This window comes from Eleutherodactylus coqui, chromosome 7 (assembly GCF_035609145.1).
Source record: "Eleutherodactylus coqui strain aEleCoq1 chromosome 7, aEleCoq1.hap1, whole genome shotgun sequence".
NCBI classification, from domain to species: domain Eukaryota; kingdom Metazoa; phylum Chordata; class Amphibia; order Anura; family Eleutherodactylidae; genus Eleutherodactylus; species Eleutherodactylus coqui.
Genome location: NC_089843.1, coordinates 184700848 through 184722340, shown reverse-complemented (window position 1 = coordinate 184722340; position 21493 = coordinate 184700848). Strand labels below are relative to the sequence as shown.

At 43.9% G+C, this 21493-nt stretch overlaps 1 protein-coding gene across 1 annotated transcript in view; it reads left to right on the top strand.

The window, feature by feature from the left end:
- The window catches only part of MTHFD2L (methylenetetrahydrofolate dehydrogenase (NADP+ dependent) 2 like), a 69779-nt gene extending 48325 nt beyond the window's left edge, over nt 1-21454 (top strand). The window contains exons 7-8 of the mRNA XM_066574084.1: nt 7855-7980; nt 21137-21454. Of these exons, the coding sequence (XP_066430181.1) occupies nt 7855-7980; nt 21137-21249 (239 nt within the window). The 3' untranslated portion in view covers nt 21250-21454. The remainder of the gene's footprint in view (nt 1-7854; nt 7981-21136) is intronic.
- Nucleotides 21455-21493: the final 39 nt, after the last annotated feature.

Here is a 21493-nt window from a genome sequence, read left to right as displayed (position 1 = left end):
CATGTTCTTGTCTCCTCTGGGGACTAAAAAAAAGTGTACAAATCTGTTTTTAAAAAATAAAAGGCAATAAAAGTTAGCCATATTTATAATTTAAAAAATCTAAATAATGTACTGACCCATAGAATAAAGTTATCAGGTCATTTTTGGTGCAGTGTGTATGCCGTAGAAACAGGACACCCACGAAGATGGCAGAATTGTGGGGTTTTTTTCCATTTCACTCAACTTTTTAATGTTTTTCAGTACATTATATGGTACATTACACAGTACTATTGAAAAATACAACTTGTCCCACAAAAAACAAGCCCTCATACAGCGGTGGCGATGGATAAATAAAAGAGTTATGATTTTTTAAAAGTGGGGAGGAAAAACCTTTTAAAAAAATAAAAAAGGGCTGCGTCCTTAAGGGGTTAATATAATGAATTACCTTCAGTTTATAGTCTCTTGTGAATCATCGTAAAGTAAAACCATACATTTCAATTTCTAACACCCACTAAGGGATCCCAGGATGATCATCTGAATATAATTAAGAAGAGCTTTAAATAGTTTGTAAAGATTTCTAAATGTAAACCTTTAGCGCATTACTGTAGCTTTATAATCACATTTAATGCCCTAGTTCAATAGGTTTGGCACTTATAGGTTAATTTACTGGAACAAGCCTTTGGCTCATAGAGATCTTTAAATACTTCTGGAACGATGTTCCCAGGATCTGCCCAAGCTGCGAGACACATGTATCTGATATGTGGGTTGTCTAGTGAAACCAAAGGTGTTTTATGTCTGTTTGGCCACTGGTGCCAGATATAATACGTACAAGGATTTAACAATCACAGGCAATCCAATTACTTAATGCAGGCAAGACAAAGGCAGGATTGTGGAAACATTAGTAATATATGGTAAACTAGTGATAACTATGACAACAATCTATTTCTATGGTAGTTATTAGATGTGACCCCCCCTACCCCGATGCATGAGCAAGCAGCAAGTGCGCAATTACATGCATACTTGCTCTGTGCCGCCAATCCCCATGCCCTATTTGGCGTGTAATACATGAACGTATTAAGTAAGGGGACTCAATGGCCATGTTGATTTGCGTGCGGTCACCAATTGATAATTCTGGGGGGAAAAAAAGTCTTGCTACGAAAAGTCTCAGCATGGCCTAAGGGTGCCTTTACATAGGACGATCTGTCAGGCAATAGATGCCCAACAGTCATCCCAGAGATGCTTTTACACAGGAATGAGCATCACTCACAGTGTAGGAGCGGTAGTGAATGGAGGAGGAGCGGGGCAAGCGGGGATAGTTCCGGCTGGCCTGCCTCCATCCACAGTAAACAGGCAGTCGTTCATAAGTGACCGACTGCCCCTTGAGGCCAAATGCACACAGCCGGTTCAAATTCCGGCTGCGAAATCTCGCAGCGGAATCAGACCCTGTGCCCTGGCATTGTCTTCTTTCTGCTCTGCTGATGTGCCAGCTGGCATGCTGTTGCTCATATGCAGTGCAGAGAGTTGTGCCGGCGATGACGCAGATCCACTGTGACTCTCCGCAGGACGAATGGCTTCCATTGATTGCAATGGAAGCCGTCCGTGCGAGACCAACACTAGGATAGGAAATGCTGCTATTTTTCCCTGCAAGCGGAAAATTGCTGTTGATTTCTGCTCGTGGGCATGGAAGAGCATTTTCCATAGCATGCCATATGGGCAGTATTTGCTGCGGCATTCGGAGGTGAATGCCCACTCCGGATCCCACAGTGCAAATACGGCCGTGGGCATTAGGCCTTACACAGAATGATACGACATTCAGTTTTTCTGCATGTAGAAATTGAACGACGAACAAGAAGTGAAAGTTGGATACACAATTTGGTAATCTGATTAATGTATTTTATTGATGTTTTTCAGTCCTATATATATATATTTGCATAAAACATCCAATGTGTTGTAAACTGGTTTATTACACTCCCAGTCGTCTGTAGTCTACACACCTTAAATAATTGCAGGGAAAGAAAACATTTGTGCTGCCTGTGAGCGTTGCAACATAAACTACAAAACCTTTTGCACATGAGTATATCCTGGCACCATGTATTCTGCAAGTTCTACTTAGTTGTAATATGGTGATCATAGACATCTACAGGGCCCTACTGCAGCTTCCGAGCAGGCCCTAGCCTAGGAGACAGTGGAGATGAGTTGTAGGCCTTGTCACAGTGGCACTACTGTCTCCCACCCAGAGGGTAGCCAGGACACGTCCAACAGGGCCAAGGGCAGGCTATTAAAGGAGTTGGTAATCGGGAACAGGTTTACCTTTTTCTTCTTTGGGGTTGTCATGGATGACGCCACCGTTCCTTCTTCCATGGCGAATGCGACCTATGGTTAATAAAGGATCCATACACGGAGAAGTCTATTTAAGCGTCATACCGGGAACGGTCAGTGAAACTCGTTTACTAACAGTCCAATAAGTGCATTACAAGTTTTGCAACGGAGTACAACTTGCTCCACTCTGCATGAGAGGGCAGGGAGGCATACACAGAATTCACGGAAGAATATTCTACAGTCAAAGTTGTCTGCGGGGTCCTGGACACATATTTCCACCTTCCTTTCTCTTTTTCTCTCTCCCTGTTCACACTCACGATTGCAGCAAAGACGGCAGGCACTCGACTCAGCAGAACATCTCCTCTCTCTCACAGGGGCTTGCAGCTATCCCGGGGTCTCCTAGTATCAGGGATATCCAGGGGAGACGGGTGATACCTTTCGGCTTCTTCCATTCTCACTTCCACAGCACAGGGGAATGCTGTGAACGCTTGAAAGACACATCGACCGACACTCCAAGAGTCCTGGCTCTCAGGGCACGGTCACACGAGTGTAGGCGTATTTACATTCGCACGTGCGCAGCGTTTAATCGCCGGAAAGAACGTTTTTCGGCGATCATGACCAGAGCTAGAAAGCGTATTATCGTTTGTTCCTACTTTGCAAACTATCTTTTCGGCCATCGAATATGCGTTGGCGCGTATTTCGGTCGCATATGTTCCGTTTTTTTTTCGGGTTGCCGTTTTTACGCGCCGTAAAATCGCCCGTGCGAACGAATACATTGGAAACCAATGCCTCAGATGGTCATATTTATACGATTGGGCGCAAAAACGCGCCGTTTATGTGCTCGTGTGAACGCACCCTCAGACTGTTTCAGTCTAGACTAGGCCAAGAACTGACTTTCTCTCCAACTGACTTAGGCCGCCTGCACACGAGCGGAAATCCCGCCGCAGGATTTGCCGCGGGATTTCCGCCGCTGAAAGTTTGCATAGGAGTGCATTAAAATATGCACTCCTATGCAGACGGCCGCGGTTTGGCCGCGCGAAATCTCGCGCGGCAAACAAACCACGGCATGTCCTAATTTTCTGTGGGGCACGCACTCACCCGGCCGCCGGCTCCGGTCTGCGCATGCGGCGGCAGCCGGCACATGAAAGAGCCGGGGCCGCCAGGCGCGGGTGAGTACGCGCTCGTCCCTGCAGGCGCTCGGGTCGGATCGCGCGGCGAGAATTCTCGCTGCCGGATCCGACCCGCTCGTCTGCAGGCGGCCTTAGACGAGACTCTCTTGCACTCACTTTCTGCAAACATTAATATAAAGCATAGTCAGGTGACCACAAACTCACAACATAAAACGATACATTTCCAGACAGAGATAGCTCATTTGCAGGCATTAACCCTTTCAGCACTGCAGAGGTGCACCATATACACTTCATGTACACAGAAATTCCTGACAGCATAAATGCACATGACAAACATGCAACGCCCATGGACAGGGGGCCTTTAAAGTAGTGGTTTAGCTGATGATTGACCACCAGGCTCCTGCTCTGACAGTCAGGAACAGAGAAACCTCAGATCCTGGCAGTTTACCTCCTTACATGCCACGATCAGCAGGTAAACAGAGGACGGGGAGTGGGGGCACTTTCTCTTATCCATCAGTACCCCACAGTACGCTTACAAGGCACCAATGGGTTCCCATGGCAGAAGTATATAAGTAATGCAGTGTATTATCCTAGAGATTAAACAATTACATCTTCAAGCCTCCTTGAGGGACTAAAAAAAACAGCATCAACAAAAGTGCAAAAACATTTACATTTAGGGTGACTACCCACTACAGTTTTTTTTTTCACTGTGAAATTCGCAGGGTTTTTTTTTCTGCAGGGGTCTATGGGACTTGTAATGTTAAAATTGCGATCGTGCAAAATCGCGATTTTGCTGTAAATTGCGATTTTGCGCGATTGCGATTTTAACATTACAAGTCCCATAGACCCCTGCAGAAAAAAAAAATGCTGCGAATTTCACAGTGAAAAAAAACTGTAGTGGGTGGTCACCCTAAGAAAAACAAATCCACTTAATAAAATCCACATTTTTCCAACAAAACTTACATTTTTGTACAACTTAAAAATGTAAAAAGCAGCGCATAATAGGTATTACCACATTCATAACAACCCAGACAGTGAAAATATTTTGTTATTAATCAAGCATTGGTGAATTATAAAAATTATTTAGAAAACTAATGCTAGAATTGTTATTTTTCTTTTGTTTGCCTCCCAAAGAGCACAATAAAAGTCAATCAAAAAGTCACATGTGCTTCAAACTGGTATCAATAAAAACTACAACTCTTCACACTAAAAACAAGACCTCATGTAGTTTCACTGTCAGAAAAATAAAAATTCTATGGGTCTTAGGCCTCCCTTACACAGGCAAGAGAGATGGATGGATGCATGGACGCAAAGAGGGATGGATGGATGCAAAGAGAGGTGGATGGATGGATTTAAGGAGGGATGGATGGAGATAGACAGACAGACTGACCAATAAGAGGACTCTTTTACTGTAGGCAGGGTTTTCAAATCCCATCACTAGCGGAATATGTTCTATCACTGCTGACAGCCAATGGCTGTCTGCACGGAGCGACGAAGCACTGTGGAAGGGTCCCGGAGGGCTCTCGTTAAGTGAGTAGCAACTTTTTTTTTAGGGGGGAGGGGAGAATGGATGGATTGAAAGAGGGATGGATGGATTGAAAGAGTCCACACTCACATTTATTGGTTCTTGGCTTCTGGCCATGTAGCGGTCCTTCTCTCACACTCAGTACTGGAACACTCTGGGTAAGCTAGTCCCAGGCCAAGCAGTAGGAATCGCTCCACTTCCTCCATTCTCCACACACCAGACGATCACTGTGGTTGCAAGACTACCACTTCAGACTCCCACTCTCTCTCTTGCAAAAAGCCCCCTTGCATACACCTTGCAAACACATATAAATGACAGTCACATGACATACAAGAAGATACATTTCTCAGACATAACCCAGACATTAACCCATTCAGTGCTGCAGAGGTAAAATACACATCACAGATACACACTACATGTAAGACACTGACAATACAAATGCACGAGACAACCATTTAACATTATGGAGGGTCCCCACTCACTTCAGGCCACTACAGATGGATGGATTGAAAGAGGGATAAATGGATGGATGCAAAGAAGGATGGATGGAGAGGGAGAGAGAGACTAATCAGAGGACTGTTTTGCTGCAGGTGGGGTTTTTAAATCCCGTCACAAGTGAAACATGTTCTATCACTGCTGACAGTAAATGGCTGTCTACACAGAGCAACGGAGCACTGTGGCAGGGTTCTGGAGGGCTCTGGTTAGGTGAGTATTAACTTTTTTTTTTGTACTGCTAGCGCTGCCGTTGAGCGCTGTCAGAAATATGGTACTAAAGTTGTGACACATTTTCGACAGCGCTGCTAACGCTGCCCATTCATTTCAATGGGCGACGCTCGGCTGAAAAAGGCCAAAGATAGAATATGCATTGCTGTCAAAGCGCAGCGTTGAAGACGCTGCGTTTTGATGCTTCTGTGAGCAGCCCCATTGAAGTGAATGGGAACGTTTTTTTTCCCATCTTCCCCCCCCCAAAAATGTAATAAAAGTTCTACAGCACATTATATAGGCCCCAACAATTAAAAAAATACAACTTGTCCTGCAAAAAAAAAAATCCGTCATGCAGCAACGTCAGTAAGTTATGGCTCTTGCAATTCATCACTAAATATATCACTTGGTCCTTAAGGCAAAATATTAGCATGCCACTAGGGGGTTAACAGAGTATGTTGTAGTGGCCCAGTACATCATCCTGGTCCCCTCCATAATTGTCATACATGTTTGAATGATGCTCATCGTCCATCGTTTATTCTGCATAAATGATGGACGATCAGGTGATCGCTCATCGTTCAGTTTAAACAGCGGCTGTTCAGTAGTGAACGGCCGCTGTGTTATCTCAGTGGAGAGGGGCGGGGGAGTGAGAGGCACTGCCCGCTCCGTGAGCGAGAAAGCTCTGTTAGCTCCCGTGTGACAGCACACGAGTGTGGACACACAGAAACGAGTGTCAGGCATCGCTTGCCTGAGAGTCGTCCCATGTTAATGGACCTTTAATAAATAGAAGAGAATAGAACTGTTAACCTAAAGCATAAATAAAAGACCCGTCAATCACCTTGGGCCATCTGTGTAAGGCGTGAATGAGCTAGTTCCTCTATAGCCTAAGCTCTCATCGTATTGTACATGTACCCCAGGGGTCACTCACCACGCCTCTATGGGGTACTTACACTCTTCTCATGCTCCACATTTATAACGCTTGGATGATTTGATGTTGTTTATTTCAGTAGGGTGTGACTGGAGTATCGTTCTGGGCGAGAGATGCAGTCTATTCCATCCATATATCTAATATTTTTATAGCACAGTCCTTTTTAACCCCTTAAGGACCAGGGTGCTTCGTTCCTTAAGTACCAGATACTTTTTAGGGATTCTACCCATGTGGTGGTTTTTCAGCTCTATTTTTTCTTCTTCAGCTACCAAAATTATTTTTGCTGTGTTTTTTTTCCTATGACATATAGGGCTGTTTTCTTAAATCTTTTTTCACAAAATTTTTATAATCATTATTATTTATAATTGATTAGGTGATGAAAAGCTTAAACTTTTTTTTATTATTTATAGTTGTTTTTTTAAAAAAATGTATATTTATGCTAAAGTAAAGTATGGAAATGGGTTTCTCATTTTGTTTTGGACGTTTTGATGTAGATTTTGTATGGTCTCGGATTACAGGATGCATATGGAGATGGTTTAGGATGGTGTCATCGGTGGGTCATTTACGCTTTATATTTTATATATATATAATTTATTTATTTTATTTTATTCTGTAATTTTTTCAAACCTTATTTTTATAACTACTTTTTTTAACATCTATGTCCCCCATGACATTATTTAAGGCCTCTGGGGGTCATTCACATTGTCTTCTTTTTCTTTATTTTCACACTTTTCCACAGTAGCTGGCACATGCATAGGAGCTGCATCCATAGGAGCCCCAGTTACAGGGGAAAACATTCACCTGTTTTAGCAGTAGTCAATGGCACAGCTGGTTTGGGTCTGTTAGGACCCCGTAGCTCTGCCGTGGCAGGGGGCAGCTAGCCATCACGTGATCTCCGGGTTGAATAGTTAATGCAGCACTTTCGATTTCTGTATTCAGTGCATAGAGCTCATTGAGCGCTATATAGCCTGCAAGAGAAAGGCAGAAGCGATTAAAAAATAATTCTGCCTTCTCCTCCAAGTCTTCGGATATAACTAATAGCCAAGGTCCTCATCTGCTCCTGCTACACTGCAGGAACCGGTGCTTTATGCCCACACCATATTTTTACTATAACGTGGGATTAAAAGCCAGGACCAAGCACCATACGTTTACGGCACTTGGTCCTTATTGGGTTAAATAAACTTTTTCATGGTGGGAAACATAATTAACAAGTTCTGTATCATTATACATCTCCTAATTTCTGTGTTCTCAAACTAAGTAATTTTTTCCAGGTATTCCAAAATTGATCACAGCAGACATGGTTAAAGATGGGGCTGCTGTAATAGACGTTGGCATCAATCACATAGAAGATCCAGTTACTGGGAAAACAATATTAGTTGGAGATGTGGATTTTGAAGGTAATCCGTTTCTACCATCAAATGTATAATATACTGTATATGCTAATATACTGATATTGTATATATGTTGTGATATAAAACTACCGGATGTCACCACTAGAGTTTCCTGTTTTAATATTTTGGTGAAGAGACAATACCGGAGTTGGCCAGTAGAGGGCTATTAGTGTGTAGGTAGAAAAAGGTGCTTCTATCATAATGAAGTTGCACCTTGCTTGTTTTTTTAAACAGGTAGCTAGAGGCTAGAGAGTGAAACCCAGACAGTGCTATGCTATGAGACTGTTGACGTGATGCTAAAGCATTAGGCAGAATTAGATTAATGTACAGTCAGTGGTCAGATGAGCAGGATTTTGTTTTATGCCTACTGGTGTAATGTACAGTTTGGAAAATGGTGAAATGGCTGCTGAGTGCAATAATGCTGGCAGCCGCCAGACTTATCGAAGACCAAGTGTTCACTGTCTTCCTGAAAGTGGCGCCAACTGTCTTAGATGAAGAAGATGGCAATTCTGTATGGTGCCTAATCCTCTATTGTCACGTGGTAGAAGATGCAAAAAAAATGGAGCACGAAGTGTGGTGATTGCAAAAAGAAATTTTTAAAGGACCAGTGGCCAAATAATAAGAAAAAAGTCGGACATGCAAACAGTCCTTGCTATTGAAGTAACAAGACTGAGGGTCTGCACGGGAATCCAGAGAGTGCTCATCCTTCGAGTACTGGGGATGTTTAAATATGTACCAATGCATATCCAGATGTCCGGAGATAAAATGGCCAATGCAACGCCACTGGAGTATTCTGGAGTCTACTAAGCCGAGTGGAATAATGTGGTTACCAGGTTTGACCAATGTCAGCAGCAGACAGTTGTCGTAGGTGAAGGAAGAAATGTTTGCTGGATGTGCAGAGGACCAGACCGGTGTGCACCTAGTTGTTCAATATTCAGGGGACAAGAAAAAAGTCCCTAAGCGGATCGCAGGTGGAGTCTTGTGGTCTTCTGGTCTTGTCAGTGGATCCAGACAAGATGCACCATCAGAAGAAGAGTGGTGAGGCCGTTCAAAAGACTATTAATTCTGTGCAGCTTAAATACTCCAGAAGTCCGGGTATCTAGCAACAATGGAAGTGAGTTGTGTCAGGAACATGCAGATACCAAATTTAACCCAAAGTTTACTGTTGCGCGAGTGTCTCGGCTGTAAGTGATGTGGTCACCAACTGACTCCCACGCCTACAGGTGAGAGAAAGGTGTGTGTGAGAGGAATGTGCTGGAAACTGAACAAAGTGATAATTATGTTGCAGTACTTGCTGAGTTTGCGATGGAAATTAAATAACCCCCAAATGAATGGAGAGTGTGATGAAAAATTTGTTGCTAGCAAACCTGACCAGAGATGTAGTTGTAGAATCACATGCAGCTGACTTAGGAACCTTTCACACGGGACGTAGATGTCCTCAGGATGCAGCACAGATGCGGATTTTGTTAATTATCGCAGATTTTGTTGCGTTTTAACTGTGGAATGTATTCTTTCGGAATGTCTCGCAGAATTTATTGCATTTTTTTGCAGACTTTAATTGTGGAGTTACATCTCCTATATGTTAGAAATCCGCAAGAACAATTCCAAAAGTTGTCCATAATGCCTTAATGCCACAGGACGTAAGTTAATGCAACAGGATGAAAACTTACACCATGGGCTTGTGAGCCGATGCTATCCCGCAGCGGGAGTCGGCTGTTACTAATAGCAACAGTGATGTTACATGTACAATGTACAACATGCTTCCCAAACTACACAAAGCTGGCAACCCAGGGAGGCCAATTATCTCAGGTGTTGGGAACCCTCACTGAAGGAATCTCTGGATGGGTGGAAGGTGTCCTCAAACCATTGGTGAGAAATACAACTAGCTACCAGCAGGACACCATGGACCTACTGAACAAACTGTCAACCATAGGTCCCCGATGGCACCACTCTGGCCACCATGGATGTGGAATACTTATACTCCAACATCCCACAGGAAAATGGACTGCCTGCAAGGCACATCTTGAAGCCATTGGGGTTGCCTCTGAATCCGTGTTACTACTCACAAGATTCATCCTCACACACTGTGACCGCCATGGGCAGTAAAATGGCACCTCAATATGCCAACCTTTTCATGGCAAAACTGGAGAGTGACTTTCTGGCCTCCTGCTCCAGCAAACCATGGGCCTACTTCCGCTACATTGACGACATCATAATCATCAGGACCAACTCCGAACAAGAGCTAATAAAATTACATGAGAGATTCAGTGTATTTCACCTCACCATAAACGTGACATTAAGCTACTCGTATACAGAAATCAACTTTTTGGACACCACAATAAATATTAATACAGAAATCCCTATACCGAAAACCAATTGATCGTCCCACATACCTCAGATGGTACAGCTTCCACCCTAAACACATCAAAAAGTCTGTCTACGCCAGACCATCAGATAGAACCGGATCTGCTTCAACCCAACAGATAGAGAGGAACATTTACAGCATCTAAAAAGGACATTTTTAAATCAGGGCTACCATCCCACCTCAATTCATGACCAAATCACCAGAGTCACCAGGATACCCAGAAATCAACTACTCCAATAAAGGGAGAAGGAAGAAAACTGTTGTGTGCCTCTAGTAGTGACTTACAATTCACAGCTAGAGGTACTACGGAAAACCGCAAAGAAACTCCATCCTAGCTACACAAGGATGACCGTCTGAAAACCATATTCCCGGACCCTCCCCTTCTGTGTTACAGGCAACCTCTTACTTTGAGGAACTTTATAATCAGGAGTGCATTGCCCTCTGACACAAAAAAAACCTCATCCCCGTAATGTAAGGAGCTGTAAGACCTGCTCACATGTATGAACCTTGGTCAGGTTACATAACCCCAACACACTGCAGAACTATAAGATCCTGGGGCCATTCATATGTTCCACATCTGATGTTGTGTACCTGATCCTGTGCAGTAAATGTCCTGTTGGGGTTCTTTATTTTGGAGAAACAGGACAAAAACTGAAAGCGAGGATGAGGTCTCATCGTCACACAATTAAACAGAGAAAGACAGAATTACTTGTGGCCAAGCACTTTTCTAGTCATGGACACAACATAGAAAATATAAAAGTTATTATATTAAAAGGCAACTTTAGATCTCAGTGTCATGGAAGAATTTGGGAGTACACGTTTAAAACCATCTTCGACAATTTCAACACAGGCAGCAACATCTCAAGTGGCTTCATGCATCATTGAAGAATATGATAAGTCTGTAGCAGAGATAACACACAGGCCTGGTGACTCCCTAACACCAATTTAGGGACCATAAAACTTTCACATTCATATAAGTGGACTAATTAAGTATTTACTCCTCTACTCATCCTGTTCTGGTATTGTTTTAAGTGCAAATTAGTCACATCATGTCTGTGCCTTTTAGAATCATAGAATGGTAGAGTTGGAAGGGACCTCCAGGGTCATCGGGTCTAACCCCCTGCTCAGTGCGGGATTTACTAAATCATCCCAGACAGATATTTGTCCAGCCTTTGTTTGAACACTTCCATTGAAGGAGAACTCACCACCTCCCGTGGTAACCTGTTCCACTCATTGATCACCCTCACTGCCAGAATTTTTTTCTAATATCTAATTTATGTCTCTTCCCTTTCAGTTTCATCCCATTGCTTCTAGTCTTTCCTTGTGCAAATGAGAATAGGGCTGATTCCTCTGCAGTGTGACAACCCTTTAGATACCTGTAGTCTGCTATTAAGTCTCCTCTCAGCTTTTTTTGCAAGCTAAACATTCCCAGATCCCTTAACCGTTCTTTATAGGACATGATTTGCAGACCGCTTACCATCTTGGTAACTCTTCTCTGAACTTGCTCCAGTTTTTCTATATCTTTTTTAAAGTGGGGTGCCCAGAACTGGACACAGTATTCCAGATGAGGTCTGACTAAGGAAGAGTAAAGGGGGATAATGACCTCAAGTGATCTAGACTCTATGCTTCTCTTAATACATCCCAGAATTGTATTTGCCTTTTTGGCTGCTGTATCACATTGTTGACTCGTGTTCAGTCTATGATCTATTAGTATACCCAAGTGTTTTCACATGTGCTGCTGCTTAGCTCAATTCCTCCCATTCTGTATGTGCTTTTTTCATTTTTCTTGCCCAGATGTAGGACTTTGCATTTTTCCTTGTTAAATACCATTCTGTTAGTCGCTGCCCACTGTGCAAGCTTTTCTAGATCTTTTTGAATCCTCTCTCTATCTTCCCTAATGTTAGACATCCCTCCTAGCTTTGTGTTATCAGCAAATTTGACCAGTTTCCCATCAATTCCCTTCCACAGATCATTTATAAAAATATTGAACAACACTGGGCCTAAGACAGAGCCTTGTGGTACCCCACTTGATACATTCTTCCACTTAGATGTGCAGCCATTTATGACCACTCTTTGAGTACGATCACTCAGCCACTTCTGAATACACCTAACAGTTGCCTTGTCAATCCCATATTTGGTCATTTTTTCAATAAGTATAGTATGAGATACTTTGTCAAATGCTTTACTAAGATCAAGAAAAACTATATCCACTGCATTTCCCTGATCAACCCAGTCAGTGATACTATCATAGAAGGAAATTAGATTAGTCTGGCATTACTTGTTTGTTACAAACCCATGCTGGCTCTGGTTAATTACTCCATTTTCATCCAAGTACTTGCATATATGCTGTTTAATAATTTGTTCAAAGATCTTTCCCTGTATAGAAGTCAGGCTCACATGCCTGTAGTTTCCTGGATCCACCTTCTTCCCTTTTTTGAAGATAGGCACAACATTCACCCTTTCCCAATCTTCTGGAATCTCCTGTTCTTCAGGAATTTTCAAAGATTATGGCGAGTGGTTCAGCAATTCCCTCCGCTGCTTCCTTTAGTATCCTCGGATGTTAATCATCTGGACCATGAGACTTGAATTCATTTAAGTGAGCTAAGTGTTCCCTCACCATCTCTCTGCTTACAGATAGCCTGCATTCTTTTATTCCCCCAATAGCACAGGGAAGATCAGTTGATGTTCTATCTACTTTCTGAAAGAAAACAGATACAAAATTGGAATTTAAAAGTTCGGCCTTCTCAACATCATTCTTAACCAATTCACCATTTTCATGTTGTAAGCATCCAATAGTATCTTTGACTTTTCTTTTGCTTTTGACATACCCCCAAAATCCTTTTTTATTGCTGGCCTCTGTTGCAAGCCTCAATTCATTATTAGTTTTAGCTTTTCTGACACTTGCCCTACAGCTTCTGCAGACCGCATTATATTCTTCTTTAGATATTATCCCCTCTTTCCATTTGATAAACACATTTTTTTTCCTTTTTAACATGTGTGTAAGTTCTGTGTTCATCCATTCTGGTTTCTTTAAATGCTTCCCATTCTTCCTTCTTTTAGGGATTGTTAACGATTGTGCTTTGAGAATCTTACTTCGCAATATTTTCCAACCTTCTTGGGCATTTCCGTTCTTAAGAACATCTGGCCATTGGATTCTTCATACCCTCTTTCTGAATTCATTGAAATCTGCCTTTCTGAAATCCAACCTTGAGGTCTGAGTTTTCTCAGGTCTTCCTCCCCTTTTTATCCAAAATTCAAGGATAGCATGATCACTGTCTCCTAAGGACCCAGCCACCCTTATGTCCTCAACCATCTTCTCCCTGTTGGTAAGAATTAGGTCCAAGATAGCAGATCCCCTTGTTTTCTCTTTGACCTTTTGGAAGATCAAGTTGTCAGCAAGAGCTGATAAGAATTTGTTGGATCCATTACTTTTACCTGAGAGAGATTCCCAACAAATTTCTGGATAGTTAAAATCTCCCATAATCACTTTGTTAGCTTTTTGGAGAGCTTGGCCATCTGATGTAGAAAGAGTTCTTCCATATCTTCTGCTTGTCCAGGTGGCCTATAGTAAATGCCTACAATGGTGTCCTTTCTGTTATTCTCTCCTTGTATTCTTACCCAAACAGTTTCTATAGAACTTCCATGCTCTGAAGCTTGAATCTCTGTGGAGATTAATGTTTTCCTAACATACAACGCAATACCTTCTCCCCTTTTTTTGGCCTGTTTCTTATAAATAAGTTGTATCCTTCAAGCTTTGTGTTCCAATCATGTGTATCATTCCACCAAGTTTCCGTGATGCCTATGAATTCATATTTCTCTTCCTGTGTTAGGAGCTCCAATTCTCCTTGTTTGTTTCTCATGCTCTGTGCATTTGTATAAAAACATTTTAGTTTGTGATCGGTGTCTCTTGCTCCTCTACTTGCCTTCTGAATTTTTTGTCTTTTTTTAACTTTGTTTTATTAGCAGATTGTAAGACAATTATTACAGTCAATTCTGTGTAATATATTTCTAATTTGTTCTGAATCTTACATCACAATTCAATAATACAGCATCATTTTCATAACTGTTAACATTCGAAATAAAACCTTTAATATGTTTGGTTCATTGTGTATGTGTATACTTATTTCTTCCTCATTTATTTATCAAACTTATATTTATTCAACTTATAATGTATTGTGCGAGCTTGTCCATATCCCCCATACTTTTTCAAATTTATCGGGGCATCCTCTGTGTTGATAAATCACCTTTTCATAGGGAATTATAGTGTCTACCATTCTCATCCAGTATGAGATGGAGGGCGGTCTCGTTGCTATCCATCGTATAGCCACTGTTTTTCCAGCCATGAATAGTATCTTTCTAATAAATATCTTATCATGATGGGTCCACGCCTCCTCATCTATCAGCCCAAACACCGCTATTTTGGGATCCAGATCCAAAGGGACCGACAAGAGTCCAGAAATAAAGGTGAAGACTTCCTCCCAGAAGGTTTTAACATAGGCACATTCCCACATGAAATGCCAAAAATCAGCATTTGGCTGATGACACCTATGGCAACATGTTGTGTTAGTTCTGCCCATTGTGTTCAAATGGACTGGCATAAGATACACCTGGTGTATAATATACAATTGTATGAGTTTATTATTGATTGTGACTCCAGTAGGTGTGACCCCATTGCTTCCTGCCAATCTTCTGTTGTAAGCGTGGGGATGTTACTTTTCCACTTGTCATAGACTAGCAGTGGATCATGGTCTATTTTGGCCGATAACAAATACGTATAGAGTTGCGATATCAATCCTTTAGGACCCTGTGTTTTGAGGATCCCCACTATTGCGTACTTAGAGATTTTAATAACATTCAGTGGAAATGGAGCATTTAAAGTATGTCTTAATTGAAAATATCTGAAGCATTGTAATCCGGGAGTTTGTAACTTCTCCCGTAGTTGCATATAGGACAGCATTATGTTATCCTTTTATATGTCACCCAATACTTTCATCCCCAACGCAACCCAATATCCAATGTCCTGCAGTGTCTGCATTGATGACAAGGTAGGGTTTCCCCATAGGGGGGTATCAGTCATTGTATCAGTATATTGTTGAACCTTTTTGGCTGTTTGCCACACTAATAAAGCCAGCTTATGTAGGGGTAGGAGTTTTGATGGCTTAATATACTCTGGATGTTCCAAAAAACCAATCAAATTTTGCCCCGCCACCTCGCTAGCCAAATAATAGTCGGTCAGTGGCATTTCTTCAGCAAACCAAAATCGGAGGTTCCTCAGTTGTCCCGCTAAATAGTATAATTTAAAGTCAGATAGCGCCATTCCAGCTTGTTTTCTGGGTCTTTGCAGATTAGTAAGATTTAGTTTGGATATGGATGAGCCCCATATAAATCTAGTGATCAGGGAGTTCAACATTTGAAAAAATTTCTCTGAAACCTTAACTGAAGTGTGCTGTAGAGAGTATAGACATTTAGGCTGGATTACCATCTTGATCAGGTTTATGCGGCCAGCCACTGAGAAAGGGAATCCGGACCAAATTTTAACTTTAGCATTTATTGAATCATATAATGGGTCTATATTTTCAATTATTTTGTTTTCATAGTCTTGTACTATGTTTACTCCCAGATATTTAAATTTGGATACTTCCAATAATCCACTGGCAAGCACACAAGGGATTGCTGTTGGATTATGGGCCGTATACATTATTGCCAATTTGGACCAATTTATATACAATCCACAGTATTCAGAGAAAAGATTTATTATCTCAAGGGCTCGCGGAAAAGAGCATTCGGGGTTGCGGAAATATAGAACCATATCATCTGCATATAGTCCGACCCTACTCTCCTTGTCTCCCCATTGCACTCCTGTCACAGTGGGGGTATTGCGCAGGCGAATGGCCAGGGCCTCTATTGCTATTGCAAATAGAGCCGGGGATAAAGGGCATGCCTGGCACTTTCCTCGTGACGATGGAAATTTCAGTGATGGTATGCCATTAACTATCACATTTGCCATGGGTGACCTATATAGCAATCTGATCCATCCCAAAAAATTTGGTCCGAAACAAAAGCGAATCAGGCAAGCTTCTAGAAAATTCCAGAGTCAAATGCTTTTTTAGTTTCCAACGATGCTATTGCCCAAGGTTTGTTATGCATTCTGCCCAGTTGTACTATTGTTTGGGTTCTGCGTATATTGATTGTGGTTGATTTCCCGGGCATAAACCCTGTCTGATCTTCATGAATTATGGAAAGGATTACCTTATTTAGTCTGGTGGCTAATATTTTAGTCAGTATTTTATAGTCTACATTAAGTAGTGATATTGGTCTATATGAGTCACATTTAGTTGGCTCTTTCCCCGGCTTCAGCAATACTATTAAAGGGGTGGTCTCGCGAAACCAAGTGGGGTTATACACTTCCGTATGGCCATATTAATGCACTTTGTAATGTACATCGTGCATTAAATATGAGCCATACAGAAGTTATTCCACTTACCTGCTCCGTTGCTAGCGTCCTCGTCTCCATGGTTCCGTCTGAATTCGCTGGCGGCTTGCTTTTTTAGACGCGCTTGCGCAGTCCGGTCTTCTGCTCAGCACGAGCCGCTTCAGTGTGTTAGCCGCTACAGCTCTTCTGCGCATGCGCAGAAGAGCTGTAACCTCTCGGGAGCGCGCTGGAGCGGCCATTCTGCTACCATCCTCTGTTAGAGGAAGGTGCAGAGCCGCCCAGCCGAGAAGCCCAGCCGAGCGGAGCCGAGAAGCCCAGCCGCCCAGCTGAGAAGCCCTGCCTAGAAGCCGCCCATGTAAGTGAGGGGTCGGGGGTGATGTGTTAGCCTACCGCCCTGCCCCGTAGCCTACCGCCCTGCCCCGTAGCCTACCGCCCTGCCCCGTAGCCTACCGCCCTGCCCCCGAGCCTGCCGCCGTGCTGCCCGAGCCTACCGCCCTGCCCCCGAGCCTGCCGCCATGCCCCCGAGCCTGCCGCCATGCCCCCGAGCCTGCCGCCGTGCTGCCCGAGCCTGCCGCCGTGCTGCCCGAGCCTGCCGCCATGCCCCCGAGCCTGCCGCCATGCCCCCGAGCCTGCCGCCATGCCCCGAGCCTGCCGCCGTGCTGCCCGAGCCTGCCGCCGTGCTGCCCGAGCCTGCCGCCGTGCTGCCCGAGCCTGCCGCCCTGCCCCCGAGCCTGCCGCCCTGCCCCCGAGCCTGCCGCCGTGCTGCCCGAGCCTGCCGCCATGCCCCCGAGCCTGCCGCCGTGCTGCCTGAGCCTGCCACCGTGCCCCCGAGCCTGCCGCCGTGCTGCCCCCCGGAGCCTGCCGCCGTGCCCCCGAGCCTGCCGCCGTGCTGCCCCCCGGAGCCTGCCGCCGTGCTGCCCCCCCCGGAGCCTGCCGCCGTGCTGCCCCCCGGAGCCTGCCGCCGTGCTGCCCCCCCGGAGCCTGCCGCCGTGCTGCCCCCCCCGGAGCCTGCCGCCGTGCTGCCCCCCCGGAGCCTGCCGCCGTGCTGCCCCCCGGAGCCTGCCGCCTTGCTGCCCCCCGGAGCCTGCCGCCGTGCTGCCCCCCGGAGCCTGCCGCCGTGCTGCCCCCCGGAGCCTGCCGCCGTGCTGCCCCCCGGAGCCTGCCGCCGTGCTGCCCCCCGGAGCCTGCCGCCGTGCTGCCCCCCGGAGCCTGCCGCCGTGCTGCTGCCCGGAGCCTGCCGCCGTGCTGCTGCCCGGAGCCTGCCGCCGTGCTGCTGCCCGGAGCCTGCCGCCGTGCTGCCTCCGGAGCCTGCCGCCGGGGCCTACACACACACGCACGCACACGCATACACACACACGCACGCACACACACACACGCATACACACACACACACACGCATACACACACACGCATACACACACACGCATACACACACACACACACGCATACACACACGCATACACACACACACACACACGTATACACACACACACACACACACACGCGCATACATACACACACACACACGCGCACGCGCATACATACACACACACGCATACATACACACACACACGCATACATACACACACACACGCATGCATACACACACACACGCATACATACACACACACACACGCACACATACACATACACACACACACACACATATATATATATATATATATATATATATACACACACACATATATATATATATATATATATATATATATATATACACACATACACACACATATACAAACACGTGTGGGTGTATATATATATATATATATATATATATATATAAAATGTGTGTGTATATATACACTCACGAATACGCGTATGCGTATACTCATACACACGTATACTGTATATATATCTATCTATATATATATAGATAGATATATATATAAAATGTGTACACGCATATATACACACACATATATATTTAGGTGAAAAAACTATTTCATCTAAAACAGTGGAAAGTGAATTGCAGGGAGGCATTACAGTACCTTCTGCTGAGAATTCAGCACTGGACAGCTCCCTCCTATTACGAAGCCTGGGTTACTTGTGCAGGGGGAAAGGATCAGCACTGGACAGCTCCCTGCTAATACGAAGCGTGACCGGCGTCTCGGGAGCGAGCACGTCGGGCTGAAGCAAGCGCAGGGAGAAGAAGCGGCGGCCATCTTTGGGAAACTTTTTATAAGTTCATGAAACGCCAGAACTGTAAGTAGGAACCGGCTTTAAAAGCCATTTACATTGGTACTTAGTATTGTATACTGAAGAAGGGGGACTGGGCAAAAAAAATATTTCACTGCTGCCTCGAGACATCTCCTTTAATGATGCTTCATAAAAGGAAGACGGGAGAGTGTCCCTTAATATTGGGGAGAGCTGATCTACATATTTCCGGTACACTTCCAAAGGATGAATTTTTTGTCTTTGTTCTTTCTTTCCACTTCTAACAGCTAAGGTCTCAAATGTATTAATTAGCTGTATATTTTTACGTGGCTTTTCACTTCCCTTCCTATGTTGTTCTAGTTTAAAGCTCTCCTCTTTTTATATGTATGTGTGTATATACATATATATATATGCGTCTCTTCAGATCTATCCCATTTAAGCCTGAGGAAGAACTGTGAATAGGCTCGCTATAACATCATGTATTTTTGTTAGCCATTAAAAGATATCATATCTATAGGATTACTGGGTTTCTCTTACTGAGAAAAAAATCACGTTTTGCTCTACTAGCTAACACAGTATGACACCTTTTACTCTTTACCTTATGTGCACTGGTGTACTGTACAGATTAGAAAATGGTGAAACTAAATCCTGGTGACATCCAGTACTTAATTATCACAATGTGTATGTCATAGATAATGTGTACATCATATATACACTCACTCAAAAAATTCCTCCCGTAGAAGGAATTGTTCGAATCGGATGAAACTTTCTATGTGATGTGTGATTGTGATGTTGATATAAGGAAGTGATTACAATATCAGAGCAAAAGGATAACTTATTGTGTAAACCTGAGCACTTGAAGGGAGGCTCTAGTACCCTATTGTATCACCATTAGCTTGTATACAAAATGTGATACGAAGGGGCATGGAGGCTCTAGTTCCCTGTTGTACCGCCTCTAGCTTGGATACAAGATATGATACGGGTAGGCATGGATGCTCTAGTACCCTATTGTACCGCCTTTAGCTTGGATACAAGATGTAATACAGGGGGAGGGGCATGGAGGCCCTAGTAACCTGTTCTACTGCCTCTAGCTTGGATACAAGATGTGATACAGGCAGGCATGGAGGCTCTAATACCCTGTTGTACCGACTCTAGCTTGGATACAAGATGTGATACTGGTGGGCATGGAGGCTTTAGTACCCTGTTGTATACCCTGTTGTGATACATGGGGCATGAAGGCTCTAATACCCTGTTGGGCTTCCTCTAGCCTAGATACACGATGTGTTATGGGTGGGTATAAAGGGATACAGGTTCCATATAGTATCCTGCGGCATAGCACTCCACATTTGTTGTAACTGAGCATGCAAACTCGTAGGCTGTCGAAGTTGGTGTCCCTGATGGTCTAAACATGATGTATTGATAATAAATCTGGTGACCGGGCAGCCCTGGAAGTTTGACAATGTTGTGTGGACATTCCTGTGACACCCTTGTGGTCGGCCAAGCATTATCCTGCTGGAAGATGCTTCCTGGAAACAGCCATGAGGAACATATGTGGCTGCAGGATGTCCTGAACAGATCACTGAGCTGTCATTGTCCCTTGTACTACTTCTGGGGGTGACCATCTGTCATATGTAATAGCCCCCCCCTCTCCAGACCATCACACCATCAGGGGGCAGTGTGCTGCTTCACAGCAAAGACAGGATTGGGGTGCTCACCCCGAGGTCTACAGACACAAATACATATGTCGTCAGTGTTCAAACTAAACGTGTATTCGTCACTAAAGACAACTTGATTCCACTCCGTAGCGTCCAGTTTCGTAGTTCATGACACCACTGCAAAGAGAGGTGACGGTGGGTAAGTGTCAAAGGCCATACATGTAATGAGCGCTGTGAGACCAAATGTCCTTCAACCCAGCACCTGGGAATGTAATCTAGCATTGTGGTGAAATTACAGTTTAAAAATGTAAGATTGTGACGCTTTGCCAGTTTTGCCATATGACACCTACCAATGTGCCCGATAAAGTTCATTGAGTTATATTTGCACCTATTTGGGGTTTCGTCAAGATTTCATCATTTTGATGGCAAGAATAGATCTGCATCGGAATCCCTGATGGATGTGCCAAATCTGAATCTTACCATTGAAGAAGTTCTATGATTACATCATATTTTTTTTATTCTGTCTTTCAGAAGTCAAAGTAAAAGCAGGTTATATTACACCAGTTCCTGGAGGCGTGGGACCAATGACAGTTGCAATGCTTTTGAAGAACACTCTAATGGCTGCCAAAAAAACAATTTATTAAAAGGACGGTTCTTATTTGGGATTAAAAGATCTAACAGAAAGTTGGAACAGGAAACCATTTAATAAAACAATGATGCAAATTAGGATTCGAAATCAGCATTTTGGCCATAATATCAAACCTTCACTAGCAGATCATAATATGTATGACTGTGGTCTAATGACAGTATGTCAACGAGACTATATTCCTAGTCACTTCATCTGATACTGTTAAGGACCGTTACACATGACCGGTCACATTAACCTTT